The sequence below is a fragment of the Pyrus communis genome, chromosome 7 (genome assembly GCF_041283825.1).
Source record: "Pyrus communis isolate YQ-2024b chromosome 7, ASM4128382v1, whole genome shotgun sequence".
In the NCBI taxonomy this organism is placed as follows: domain Eukaryota; kingdom Viridiplantae; phylum Streptophyta; class Magnoliopsida; order Rosales; family Rosaceae; genus Pyrus; species Pyrus communis.
This window is the reverse complement of record NC_142571.1, coordinates 4,179,802-4,194,043: the sequence shown is the minus strand read 5'-3', so window position 1 is coordinate 4,194,043 and position 14,242 is coordinate 4,179,802. Positions and strand designations below refer to the sequence as shown.

Genomic DNA, 14,242 nt, shown 5'->3' with positions numbered 1-14,242 from the left:
AATATTTTATAAAAATAAGTTATGAAATGTAATTTAAAAATAAATATTCGTGTCATTAAAGTTTGATATGATGTAAGTTCATAAGAGCAATTCCAGCTGGAGGAGTAGCCTGATGGACCGGCCATTTTTCCAACCCAGTAGCTAGAGCTGCAATGTGGACTGAAGGGAGGGAGGGGGGGGCAAGTGAGAGGTCCGGCTCGAATTGGTGGCCTGAGAGACTGAGGCTGTGTGATGCTTGGGCGATGTCAGAATGATCCACGTTTTAAAATTAATAAAAAATAAAAAATATTAATAAAAATATTGATTTAATTTTTCTCTAAATATGTTATCATTATCTTCCAACTTACACCACAAATTTATATTTTCTCAAATACTTTGGGTTGTAATTTCTTATTTAATGACACGTGGTTCAACGAGATCAATTAAAAATCATATCCGAAATTAAAAATAAAATTATTTTTTATTTTTTATAAAATAAAAAATACTAATATTTTACTGCCTATTGCCATATCTATTCAATTTAGAGGTGGAAATGCAAAATGCAATTACTATTCACTAAAGGCAATTACTATTCATTGGAGGAGATTGAATAGGAAGTTGCCCTAAGGGGCCTTCTCATGCTGGAGTTGCTCTAACTAATCTCCATTAAAAAAAAAAAAAAAAAAAAAAAAAAAGATATCTTAGTCTTTAATGCTCTTGCTGCAAAGGGGGTTTCAGCTCTCTCTGGTGGCAGTCGATTAGTGTTTTCCAAGAAAGAAAATGTCAATGATGTTCTCATTGTTGTGAGCAAGAAAATTTTAATTATGACCGGAACATAGGAGGTACATGACGTGTTTTTATATAAGTGGTGAAAATTTTTATTTTGTAAGTTATTAATTTTTTAACACAATTGGAGATGGTTTTTCAAGCTATTTTCAGCCATCTGGACCTTTCGGTTGGAGATGACCTTATTCCTTTGAATGTATTTGAAGGTTTTCCAAGTCCCATGTTCATTCCTTTTCGATTAAATGTCAACATGGTCCTTGTATTTTACTCAATCAGCCAATTTAGTTCATGTGTTTTTAATTTGGCCAAATTGGTCCCTGTGTTTATATCAATTAGCCAATTCAAGACAATCAGCTAAAAGACAATTAAAATTGACACAGAAACGTAATTTTATTGTACACTCACTAAACTTGGTCACAATTACATAAATTGAGAAAGTTATTCATTTAAAATTTAAATATGAGATTATTGTTTTCTTGTTCACTTTTAGTATAAATGAGACTACATTTGTTCCAATTAAATCTGCACATAAACTTGATCACAAGTATATTCCTATATGCACAAACGAAAACAAAAAGCAACTTCAAATTGAACTCTAGCAAGATCACAAAGAAAACTAATTCCAAGCTTTTGTAAATGTAAAAAATAAAACCCATGCTTTAATCCAAACAGTTTAAAATGAAGTTCCTTTGAACTCCACCAAAAATAAGTACTACATGGTCTTTCTCATCACATAGATAAAACTTAACATAATCCCTACTGCCAAAGAAAAACTAAAAAGAACTCAAATTACAATCAAATATTCTTTTTCTTTGAACTTTTAGTTGTTTTTGTTGTATAAACAGCTTTGCTAAGTGGTTTCCATGAATGTGAAGTTCCAGACGTACTTAAAGTTGAAGGTGTAGTTTGTATGCTTAGCCTGTACATGCTAGGCATGTACATACTAGAGCCTGGGACTGCTTGCGGCATTGGAAGCCTAGCTTGCAAAGAAGTTGGGGTTGCACTTGGCCTTGTCACATTTGGTATAATGAAAGTGCCTTCTCTAGGCCTATACATATTAGAGTATAGGACTATTTGTGGCATCAGAGGCCAGTTTGCTTGTGAAGAAGTTTTGGTGCCAATTGGTCTTGTCTCTATTTGACATGTAATTGGTGTCCTTGACACATTTATGGTGTAATGAAAGTGCCCCCTCTAGGGCCTCTGGTGATGGTTGGTTGAACAAAATTTTGAGGTGGATGAAACTGCAAATGTAAGTATTAAACAACTATACCTGATAATATATGTGCAGGTTGGTAGTTGTGTTAAGAAAATAAAGCAAGGAATGTAATATGATAACTTACATTGGCAAGATTGAAGTATTTAGGTTGGGAAGTCTGTAGAGTTATACCATTCTTTTTTTGGTAACTTTCTTCGCCTGTCACAATTAAAATTAACAACAACATAAATATTAAATATTACCTCTAATTTGAAAAGTAACAAGTCAAGTCTATTATTCTTTACTTGTAAATTAGACGGTCTTGCATTCTTCTTATTAAAAGTATGTCTAGATGACTCTACAGTTACATTCGTTTGAGGCACAAAGACTTCACCACTTTGTTTGACATTGGAGCACTAATATGGAGGAGTAGGATGAGTTTGTTCATTACCTTCATTGTTGTTCACACCCCGACCATGACTACCATCTTTATGAAATAGATAAGCCCATCGTTTGTTTATATAAACCCCACTTGGAGCTTCTCAAGGTTGATTTTTGCATCCAACTCTTTTGTGTCCCTTCTCCCAACACTTTGTATATGTTTTACTACTCCCCTTCTTACCCAATTTGGTGGGATCTTTGTTCTTTTCCATTTCAGGATCCCTTATTATTCTCCATTTTTAGGTCTCCCGGGCTGCTTTTTAAACATTAGAGGTAGGACAGGTGTTTGGTTAACTTTTGGCCAATACTTCATACCCTTGATAGGATATATGACTGAGGAAATAGCCCTCAAATAAGCATATGGAGTGTAACATTGATCCACAAACTCTTCAGCTTGTTGTCGATTGTGGAAGATGGCAAAAATAACCTGCATACATGGTATTCCATTGAGCTCCCATCTCTTGCAACTACAAGTTTTTGTCCACAAATTTACCGCATGTTGATCAACCAATGAGTCCCCCACTTGGAACACTCCATTGCCATAATACACTGGTCTGAATCCATAAGACAAAGTTTTATTTATCTCTAACTTTCCTTGGATCTTGGGACAAATTGGACCCTCAAATTTACTAATCAGTCCCTCTTGACTTGCAACCTTCTCATTATTTTACACTTAATCATCTCAAGCATGGTAAGTATTGGTTTATCCCTAGTAGCCAAAATCCAGGAATTGAAACACTCACACAAGTTGTTCAGCAACATATCACATTTGATCTTCAAACTGAACCTATGCCTAGCCCACATGTTTGGATCCCTCTTTTTCAACCATTTATAAGCTTTTTCATCTGACTCTTTCAATTTTTCCATCTCACAAATAAAATCTACTTCATTTGATGCCATGGCTGCACTTCCTTCAGTGCTTGACCTTTAAAAAGTTGCTTAAAATTTTCATAGAGATGCCTCACACACCATCCAAGAGATGCTTCATGTACCACTGATTGAAAAGCCTTATCTAATCCCTATATATATAAATAAAAGAAGGTATACATTGTACATCATTGTTAATCAATCAAGCAACATAAAAGCTTTTCATATAACTTTATATATACAACTCTTAACACCAATAAATGATATAAAGTTTTTTCTTAACATCTCAATATTATTATAGCAAAGAAATTAAAGCAAATAATTACCTTTTGTTGATCTGAAATAAAGGTCCACCTATGTTCACTAACTGAACCAAGGTCCTCAATCAAAAGTTGAAAACCAACACCATGACTCTTTAGTCTCCAATTCAGCAACCGCATAAGCAATGAGATACATATTATCATTTGCATCAATTCACACTGCCACAAGTAATTGCCCTACCAAGGTATCGAATTAATATGCACATATAGATATATATATATATATATATATATATATATATATATGTTATATTAAATTAGTACCACGTCTCCATGAGTTGATGCGAAATAAAACTACAAATTAATTATTTACCTTGGAATGTTCCCTTAAGGTGGCAGCCATCTACACCTATCAAAGGTCTGCAACCAGATACAAACCCATGTTTGCATGCATCCAAGCACACATAAAGTCTTTGAAAATAAGGAGGATCCACCTTCATCATCATAGTGTTGCCTATATTTGTCTTTCTAACCTCCTCGCAGTACTCCCATAACTTTTCATATTGTTGAGCGTAAGTCCCCTCAATTAAAGTTATAGCCTTTCTCTTAGCTTTGTAACATTGGTATGTTGAGACTTCATCCCAAGTCTCTGTATATCTCTTATTGAAGCATTTTCTTCTTAATCTTAGGATCATCTTTAATCCTACCCATATATCTTCCAGAAAGAAAAGTTGAAGTTATGTTTTTGTTAGAGAAACCTTTTGAACATGAATGACCAGGAGTGTAGCTCTTGATTTGGAAAGTATTTTCACCTTGTATCACAAAAGCAAACAACCTCCAACTGCAACCTTGCTTGCACTTAGCAGACAACTTGATCATATCATTCTTCCCTATCTTACATTCATATGACCCTAGGACTCCATATTTTTGTATAGCCTACTTTAACACCTTTTTACTTGGAAATTTCATCCCAACATCAAATTGCGGGCTTTCCATATCAATGTCAACATTAAACTCTTTGTATCTACGACCATGTCCTTCTTCATCAGAGTTCAATGGCGAATGTAATTCATCTAAGTTATACTGCTTCTCCTCCATGTTCAAATCCTCAACCTGTATATCTGTTTCCCAATTGTTTTTTTTTTCTTACTGCATCCAATGAAACTCTTTGGTGCATGTGCATTGTCATTGAAATTGTCATCTTCAAGCATTGCATCATTATCTTCATCATATAAGGAACTGTCTGTATCAAAATCACCAGTGTCATCATCATTATCGCTTTCCTCATAAAGGGAATTCTCTGTATTAGATTTTTGGTCACCATCACCATCACCATCATATTCACACTCCTCAATTTGTGTCGGTACATCATAATAATATTGAGGCTTACCATGATACAAAGCACTTCTCTCTTCTTGAAATAAGAATTCATTGTTGAAACCATTTGGGTAATACCTGTTTTCATCAACCTGAATAAATAATTTTGTAGGGAATTCATTGAATGATTCTTCATAATTTATTTGAGTTTGTGATAATGGTAGTTGGGTTAAATCCTCAATAACTTGAGGGAAATCTGTACACATAAAATGAAATATGCATTATTATTAAAGAAAGGCATATGCTGATTACAAAATGCTATGGTTATTAGAAAAAAGCATCTAAATTCAAAGGAGCTAACTTTGGTAGTCAAGGTTTCATATGACAAGTTGCAACCAATAAAAACCAAGTAAAGTGATATCCTTATTTTCCTACCCAGTCTACCAAGTCATCTCAATTGATTATAAAAGCACACAACAAATCCAACAAATCAAACCGTAGCCCCCAACAATATTGAAAACCGAAGACGATCATCACCTTGGTTGCTTGGTTCAATTCGTCTACTTGTCATCTTCTCTGGAGTAGTCACCAAAATCTCAATCGGCAACCCCACAACTTCTGACCTAATGGATGTTGAAACCCTAAAGCGCATAGTATTCAAGTGAATTGAACGAATGAAACATCAATTCTTAAATATATACATTGTATCTATTTAGTGGGTGTACAATAAAATTACGTTTTTGTCCTCTCACGTGCCTAGCACATATCAATTTTAACAATCTTTTAACGGATTGTCTTGAATTGGCTAACAGACATAAACACACAATCCTTTAACTGATTGTCTTGAATTGGCTAACAGATATAAACACATGGACCAATTTGGCGGAATTGAAAACACAGGGACTAAATTGGTTGATAGAGTAAAACACAGGGACCATGTTGACATTTAAGCCTTCCTTTTATGACATATTGTCTAGTTTTTTTACTGTTTAATGTTTTATAATTTTTTTATAAATAACTATAAAGCTTTTTTTTTTTTTAAATAAGTTCAAGTAATTAATAAGGGTAAATTAGTAAATTTATAAGCAAATTTTTTCAAGAGGTTATATGAAAAAGAATTAAACATGAGGGGTTGTTAGTGTAATACCTTAAACGTGAGCGGATTTTATGAAAAATTGATAAACCTCTAGGTTTTAGTACAATTAACCCTTATAGAGTGAGTTGAAGAGTCTCTAGATTTAGAGAACCTCGAGATTGAATTTATCAACTACGTTGAGGATTGAATTTACAAGATGAAACTTCCACTTTAACAAAATGTAATCTTTGTGACTACACTTGAAGATGGTATTAACTAGTGAACAGTGTCAAAAAACTATTTTAGTTAGTCAATTTGACTAAATGTCTCTAAGAGCAACTCCAGCGTGGGAGCCCTCCCCCCAGGCTATTCACTATTCAATCCACCTAGTGAACAGTAACTGCCCTTAATGAACAGTAACTGTCTTTTGCATCTCCACCGTTGCACTTGAATAGCCTGGCAATAGACAATAAAATAATAGTATTTTTTTCACAAAACTTGTCTTCGCCGTGGACGAAGAAGCTTCCATGGAAGAGATTGAGAGCTCTGCCGAGCTCCCATACGAGGAGGAGGGAGACGGAGAAGAGAGAGAGAAAGAGAGATCGGTTTGTGTCCTTGACTCTTTTGGGTTTGTATGAAAAAGCTAATTTTGTAGATTGGTATTCTGTGAAAATGCAAATTTGTCCAATTTGAAGGCAGCATCCGCACCTGGACCTGACCTCTCTCTGTAAACAACAACCATTTTAATTTCATTTGTTGTTGCTGCCTTTGTCTCTGCCTCTGCCTCTGGTGGGGTACATCCTTTGCTGATAAACTTGAATTCTCGCAACAAACACAACCCTCCGAAAAGTAAACGTTCTGAAGAAACTGTTTTTGCTGCTGCTGCCTGCTTCTGCTTTTTCTTGGCCTTTTTTTGCTCAAAACCCAACTCCATCACACATCAAATTCCTTGGATTTTGATTTGGATTTGGCTTTTGGTGTTTTTGCTCCTTTGAATTCCAAGAAATGAGAGCGGGGCTGAGTACGATCCAGCAAACGTTAACCCTAGAGGCGGCGAGCGTCTTGAACCACTTGATTGCTGAAGCAGGTCGACAGAACCACTGCCAGACGACACCACTACACGTGGCAGCAACCCTTTTGTTCTCCACCACCGGCTTCCTCCGCCAAGCATGCATCAAATCTCACCCCAATGCCTCCCACGCTCTGTAGTGCCGAGCTTTGGAGCTCTGCTTCAGTGTGGCTCTGGAGCGGTTGCCCACTGCCCAAAACATGAGTCCCGGCATGGAGCCCCCATCTCTAATGCTCTCATGGCCGCCTTGAAGGGATCTTAGGCTCACCAGCGCCGCGACTGCCCCGAACAGCAGCAGCAACCTCTATTAGCTGTCAAATTCGGTTTTGTCGGAACCCACGTCTCTGTGGCCCTAAAAAAGAGTGGAGATGTCGTCCTGCTGTCAGCCCACGTTAGATTGCTTTCGGGCGCTCGGGTCGGCACGAATCGACGGGCATGGCGCTCGAACCTGCTTGGGCTCCCTTACCAGCCAACGCTGGACTTCCTCCTTCGGGCAATCCAACCCTGTTCCGGAGCTCGTCCCTCGAGCAGGAGCTCCCACTAGAGTTGCTCTAACAAGACTGTATTTTAACAAGTCTAATTTTTTATTAGTTTTTCAAGAGAGAGAGGAATAGTTGGAGACTTTAATAATTCTTTAATAGTCGGCTGACGTTATTGTCTCTTTCTTCCTTCATAAGTTTATTGACTATTCGCAATAATGTTTGTTTAAATATAGTATCTTGAAACAATGTTTTGTTAGTTTTTTTGCTAAAATAGGTAACTAATGTTGTTTTAAAGAATCTCTTGAAGATGCTCTAACACTACAAGCATTTCCAAGAGAAGTTCTAAATTTTTGTAAACTAACAAGTGAATAGTGTCAAAAATTATTTTAGTTATTCAGTTTAACTTTTTATCTCCAACGACACTTTCTATTTTAACAAATTTTGAATATATTATTAACAATTCAAACTCAGACCCACTTATTTTCTAAATCAACCTTCTCTCTCTTCCTTTTTTTCGATGCTCAAGGGTCTGCTCTTGAATTTTATTATTATTTTAATATTTAGCTGATAAACAGTTACTCTGTAAATTTAAAAAACGACTCTTATTTTGCCATAATAAAGACTCCTTAATAGAGTTTGTCGAAGATGTGTGTTTTTAAATTTGGCTCTTTAAAATAGAATTTTAGTTGTTTCACAGTTTTTTGTTTTTTGTTTTTTGTTTTTTTGTTTTTTTGTTTTTTGAGATGCTCTAATAAAATTGATGTAACCAATATCACATTTGTGAAGCATGGAAATGCCTTAAAAGTGAAACTTTTAATGGATTATCTGCAACCTCATGTTTTTTGCACAATATTTTAAAACATTTGTACGAAAATTAACGTTAAACTGTGAGATGTTAAACAATCGATTAAAAGTTCCATTTATAGGAAACTTCCGTTAGCATTTCTCTACTCTTATTTAGGACAACAACCACCGCATATAGACTTGTCTATTATGTCGTGTTGTTGTGCAGCCTCCAACTTTTGGATTAGGCTAACCAAACTACCACCCCTGCCTGCCTCTACGGTGCTTACCCATAAAAAGTCCCAATACCAATTGGAGAAAATGAAAAAAAGTGAAAGGGTAAGCTGCGAACCATGGCCATCAATGGATGCATTTTTCTGTGTGGTTGTGTTAGGTGGAACGCAATATCAAGTACCAAATACCACAATGATGTTTAATATAATATACCATTGATTGAAATTGACATGTTTCTTCATTTGCTCTCCAAACTTTTACAAAGTTGTTAATTTTTTTTTTAACTTTAATTTTAACTGATTACATTTTAAAACTTTTATAAATAAACAATTTTTCCCAGTTAGATTTTGATTTTTTTTTTCATTCATCATGGTCATGCGAACAATGAATACATGACAACTGTATGAAAGTAAAAAGGTAAATTTTTTTGGTAAATTGAGTGGAAAACCAATACATTATAGCTGCTAATTGGACTCCCATAGCTGATTCAATCATTCAAACAGAAAGTATTTGAAGTCAACTAGAGGAAGAGAAAAAGGGAAAAAGAAAAAAGAAAAAGCAATTTGAAGTCCACATTACGAATAAAATTACTTTATTGGTCTCAAACATTTGTTTTGAATGAAAAAATCCAATATCTAATCTTAGGATTAAAAATTGATTATTATAAAAGTTTAGGCAAATAATTGATTAAAATTAAAATTCATATAGAAATTAGAAACTGTTTACAAGCTTGGGGAGGAGAGAATAGACAAATAACTCATTAAAATTATCAACAAACCTTATTCCTACTAATCTTTATAAAAAAATTTAAATTGAAATTGACCAAGTTTTTTTCGTGACTTCGCTATCTTTGGTCGTCACTTTGACAAAATATGCAATGTGGTCCATATTTCTATTTGATATTCATTAAATTTAGCAGGTGACCTAAGCCAAGTCAGTCATAGACAACAAACGAGCGTTAAAATAGGTGAAGGTGGGGCTTTCACGTAATTTAACAATGGAAGAGGATTCTCTTCCCTTCTAATCTCTTTCCTCCTTCCCTTTATTTCTATTTGAACGGTTACGGTTTAGCTCCGTCAACATCTTATATTGATTTTTTTATAGAGACAATAAGACAAAAAACAATATGTGAGAGGGAAGAAGGAAAATGGATGAGAATATGAAAGGAGAGAATCCTACTCCTTTAACAATAACTTGAACACTTTTAAAGTTTTACTCACCACCAATACATCTTATCATTTGACACATGTCATTTCAATTAATTCTGGTTAACTTTAAATTTTTTTAACAAACGATATTATTTACACTAAAGGGGAGAGGATGAACTTAGCCTCACAATGAGCTAGCACTAATTTGGTACAAATTCGTTTTTTGCGAGAATTAAATCTAAGACCTCTTATTTACATGTGAAAATGAATACTACTAGACTATGATACTAAGTGACTGGTTAATTTTAATAATAAATGTTCTTTTCCAATTTTGAAAAAATTAACTATGGTTAAGAAAGGAGCAAAAATTAACTGGTATTACAAAAACGAGCGGCTCAGAGACACCAAACACGGCAGCTTCAGCACCACACAAAAGCTAAAAGCAGCTGCTCACTTAGCTTGTTTTTGCCATTTTCTTCTGCATAAACGTATTATTGTCACAGACGGAGGAGCGGAGGTGGTAAGTTTTTACCCAAAAAGCAAATTAGCAAGTATGATTTTTTATGATTTCTTTTCTTGTAATTTTGGTTTTAACAATGGAGTGCATCTTTTAATTTCCAACTTATTTATTGAGGTTTACAGAAACAATTAGTATAATCAAGTAGGACTTCTCTTAAATATTAGAATCCGTCTCCTGTAATTTAGATTTTAGAATATTATTTTCATAAAAGTCTAAATTTTTCTGGTTGTTTAATTTGAATAACCATTTTTCAATTGAGGGGAAATATCAAATTAAAAAACTCGAGAAAACTTAATATAAATCTAATTATTATTAAGAATAATTTACTTATTGAAGTAAGTTCAGTAATTAGGAATTAAATCTCTTCCTCATCTACCTCTCACAGCTGGGTTTATCTTCATAATTTTTTTTTCGGGTGCACTCTTGCTTACTATCATCAAAGTGGTTATAATGCTCACATCCTATGAGTTTAAATTTTAAGATATGTGTCTGTCCACTCCACATATCTTCAAAGGTGGAGCTAGAAAATTTACGGCCCGTGGGCTAGCCAAGAAGTATAAAAAAAAAAAAAGTTGGTTTTTTTGAAAAATGACTATAAGCTAATCTTATAAGAAAAGCTTGTCCAATTATTCTATGTTCATCAACCTTCAATATGGCAAATATATACATAAATAAACAGAAAAAGTTTAACACACTGTAAAAAAATTTAAATAGATAAAAATCATGCATAAAATAATAGTTAAATTACATTTTCATACCTCAGGTTTGAGGTCTATTTTCATACCTCAGGTTTGAGGTCTATTTCGAAATAAAATAGTACTTAAGGTATGAAAATGAAATGTTTTGAAGATGTTGTAAGGAATTGAAATAGATCCAAGCCTAAAATATGAAAATATAATTTACTGTAAAATAATGCAAAAATTGAATCATGCAACGAGTTGCTTTTGAAAAGAATTAAAAGCACTATTAAAGTAATTATTGTCATGATTTACCATAAATGGATAGTATATGAACTATAAAATAGATTTTGTTGGGAAATAAATAGTATTGGTTAATGAAGTAAATAAATAAAATAAATCCATGGGCTAATAGTGAGATGAATGTAAAAATAAATGAAATATAGGGAATAATTGGTTTGTACCCACAAGAGCTACCTAGACTATAGCCTAGGGTAGCCTTGTACTTGGCTCCGCCTTTGTATATCTTGAAATTTAAACTCATTTTACAGTGATAAATAGAGTAATGAGCATATAAATTACATGGAATATATTTTTCTAGACTACCTGCAATGTAGATCAATTTCCTATTTTGGTAAAATACCTGCTAGTTAGGAATTGTATTCTCTAGTTAAAGAATTTAAATATTTTTATCTAAAAGGGTAAAATTGGTATAAAAACATGTAATTAGATTACTCTACTCGTTCCAAAAAAACAACTTATATTTTTGGACCTAAATAAAAAATTATCTTAAAACTTATTATATAATGTCCTCAAGTGTAATTTACTTTTGTATTTCCTTCTTTACTGCAGTTGGGCAAAGTTTCATACTTCATCTTCTCAAACATGTTTAAGAGGATCACATTCATCTTGTTGGTTGGATTGCTGGCGTGGGCTTATCAGGCCGCCCGACCACCACCTCCAAACATCTGTGGTTCGCCTGGCGGTCCACCCGTAACAGCGCCTAGAATAAGGCTAAGGGATGGAAGATTTTTGGCCTACAAGGAACATGGTGTTCCAAAACAAGTGGCAAAGCACAAGATTATCTTTGTTCATCCCTTCAGTAGTTCCCGACACGATCTGATCATTACAATATCCATCTCTCCGGTACTGCCTTGCATGATTCTCTGTCACTTTTCAGTTAACCTCTATGTTGGTTGATTTCGTAGTGGATTTTTTTCTTTTTCTTTTCTCAGGAAGTCATTGAAGATTTAGGTGCGTACATTGTGTCTTTCGACAGACCTGGGTACGGGGAAAGTGATCCGGATCCTAAGAGAACAGCAAAGAGCTTGGCGTTAGATATAGAGGAGCTTGGTGATCAGCTGGAACTCGGATCCAAATTTTATGTAATTGGATACTCAATGGGAGGACAGTGCATCTGGAAGTGTCTTCAGTACATCCCTCATAGGTAAGATTTTACAAGAAGCCTCCTTCGGTACCAGATGATGCGTCGTTCCGTACCGAAATTTTTTTTCTAAAGTTTGATGTGTTTGGGATGCCTATTACAACAGGCTAGCAGGAGCAGCGCTGATTGCTCCGGTGATCAACTACTGGTGGCCAGGACTTCCTGCCAGCCTGTCGTCTTATGCCTATAAGAAGCAACCTCCGCAGGATCAATGGGCGCTTCGAGCTGCTCACTATATACCTTGGTTAACCTACTGGTGGAACACTCAGAAATTCTTTCCTAAATCCAGTGTTGTATCCGAGAAACCAGAGAATATGTTTTCCCGCCAAGATTGGGAAATCATTAGAAATGCAAAGGTTTCTGGAAGAGAGAAGCACAAGGTACTTTCCTTATTCGATCGCTAGTTGTTTAGGATTTTATAGAAACTCGGCAGCGTTGATGATTTTTATTTTGTTTTGTTTTGTTATTTGTTTGGGCAGGCATATGTCACGCAGCAAGGAGAAGCTGAGTCCATCTTTCGCGACATGGTAGTTGGATTTGGGAGCTGGGAATTTGATCCTATGGATCTGCAGAACCCTTTTGCCAGCAACGAAGGCTCGGTCCATCTGTGGCAGGGTGACGAAGATAAACTTGTCCCAGTTGAGCTGCAACGCTATATTGCCGAAAAGCTTCCATGGATTCACTACCATGAGTTACCAGGTGGTGGACATTTGTTGCCAGCTGCAGATGGAATGAGTGAAGTCATTTTAAAGTCACTTCTAATTAAAGAGTAGACCATTGACGTCGTCGATACAGGGCAGCTCTCTCAGATATGCTACATTATAGAAATGATAGATTATCTTTTTTTTGGAGATGCTCTAATGATATGGTTGTAACCAAAATTTTATAGAAATAATAAGGGGATTCTTTCAAGAGTAAGACTTTCAATGGGCTCTCTATATGTCATGTTTTTTACATAATATTTTATAACGTTCGCACGACAGTTGATGTTAAACTGTAAAATATCAGAAAGTCGATAAAAAATTCTACTTTGAAGAGAATTCCATTAGCATTTGTAAGACTTTCAATAGGCTCTCCATACTTAATGTTTTTTTACACAATATTTTATAACGTTCGAACGATAATTAATGTTAAACTGTAAAATATCAAAAAGTCGATAAAAAGTTCTACTTTGAAGAGAATTCCATTAGCATTTGTCTAGTCTTGTTAGGACAACTAACAACCCCCGCATTTATACTCGTCCATTATGTCGTGTTGTTGAGCAGACTCCAACTTTTGGATTGGACTAACCAACAACCACCCCTGCCTCTGCCTGCCTGTTCAGTGCTGACTCATTAAAATCCCACCCCAATAGAGAAAAAGAATAAAAGCGAAGAGGAAGGCTGCCAACTTATAATATGCCATTAATTAAAATTGACCTATTTCTTGATTTGCCTCTGAACTTTTATGTAACTGTTAATTTTTTTTTTTTTTGAAATTTTTTTTTTTAGCTGATTCTTATTTTAAACTGTTATAAATAGTCAAATTTTTCCTGTTAGATTTTAAATTTTTTCCTCTATTTTGATCAGGCAAACAACACATGACAATTATATGAAGGCAAAAAGGTAATTTTATTTTGGTAAATTGGGTGCAAAGCTAATACTTTGCAGCTACTAATTCAAATAGAGAGTGAACGGCATCGAGGAAGTCGAGAAGAAAAAAACAAAAAGCAATTTGAAGGAAAAAAACAAAAAGCAATTTGAGTGAACTGCGTCGAGGAGGTGGAGGAGGTGGAGAAGGAAAAAAACAAAAAGCAATTTGAAGGAAAAAAACAAAAAGCAATTTGAGTGAACCGTGTCGAGGCAGTGGAGAAGGAAAAACTCGGGGAGGTGGAGAAGGAAAAAACAAAAAGCAATTTGATGTCCACATTAGGCATAAAATTACTTTATTGCCCTCCTACATTTGTTGTGACCAAAATAGAAGAAA

At 34.9% G+C, this 14,242-nt stretch overlaps 1 protein-coding gene and 1 pseudogene across 3 annotated transcripts; one reads left to right on the top strand and one right to left on the bottom strand.

Moving 5' to 3' along the window:
* Positions 1-55: 55 nt before the first annotated feature.
* On the bottom strand, positions 56-3,205 carry LOC148695477 (uncharacterized; annotated as a pseudogene).
* Positions 3,206-10,046: 6,841 nt separating this feature from the next.
* Positions 10,047-13,189, top strand: LOC137733621 (uncharacterized). Of its 3 annotated transcripts, none has more exons than XM_088697687.1 (5): positions 10,047-10,223; positions 11,686-11,979; positions 12,069-12,280; positions 12,384-12,657; positions 12,757-13,189. In XM_088697687.1, the coding sequence occupies exons 1-5, from the start codon at positions 10,200-10,202 to the stop codon at positions 13,048-13,050; spliced, it is 1,098 nt and encodes a 365-aa protein (XP_088553813.1). In that variant the 5' UTR covers positions 10,047-10,199; the 3' UTR covers positions 13,051-13,189. The 3 variants fall into 3 exon arrangements, with proteins under 3 accessions (XP_088553813.1, XP_088553814.1, XP_068328860.2); XM_088697688.1 differs by having other exon boundaries at positions 10,122-10,156; XM_068472759.2 differs by having other exon boundaries at positions 10,147-10,187.
* Positions 13,190-14,242: the final 1,053 nt, after the last annotated feature.

Excerpts from the sequence above, each read along its gene's own strand:
- LOC137733621 (XM_088697687.1), top strand. The coding sequence starts at position 10,200 with ATGATTTCTTTTCTTGTAATTTTG. Across the intron at positions 10,224-11,685 it reads TTTCTTTTCTTGTAATTTTG|TTGGGCAAAGTTTCATACTT; the intron begins GTTTTAACAATG and ends TCTTTACTGCAG. Across the intron at positions 12,281-12,383 it reads CTTCAGTACATCCCTCATAG|GCTAGCAGGAGCAGCGCTGA; the intron begins GTAAGATTTTAC and ends CTATTACAACAG.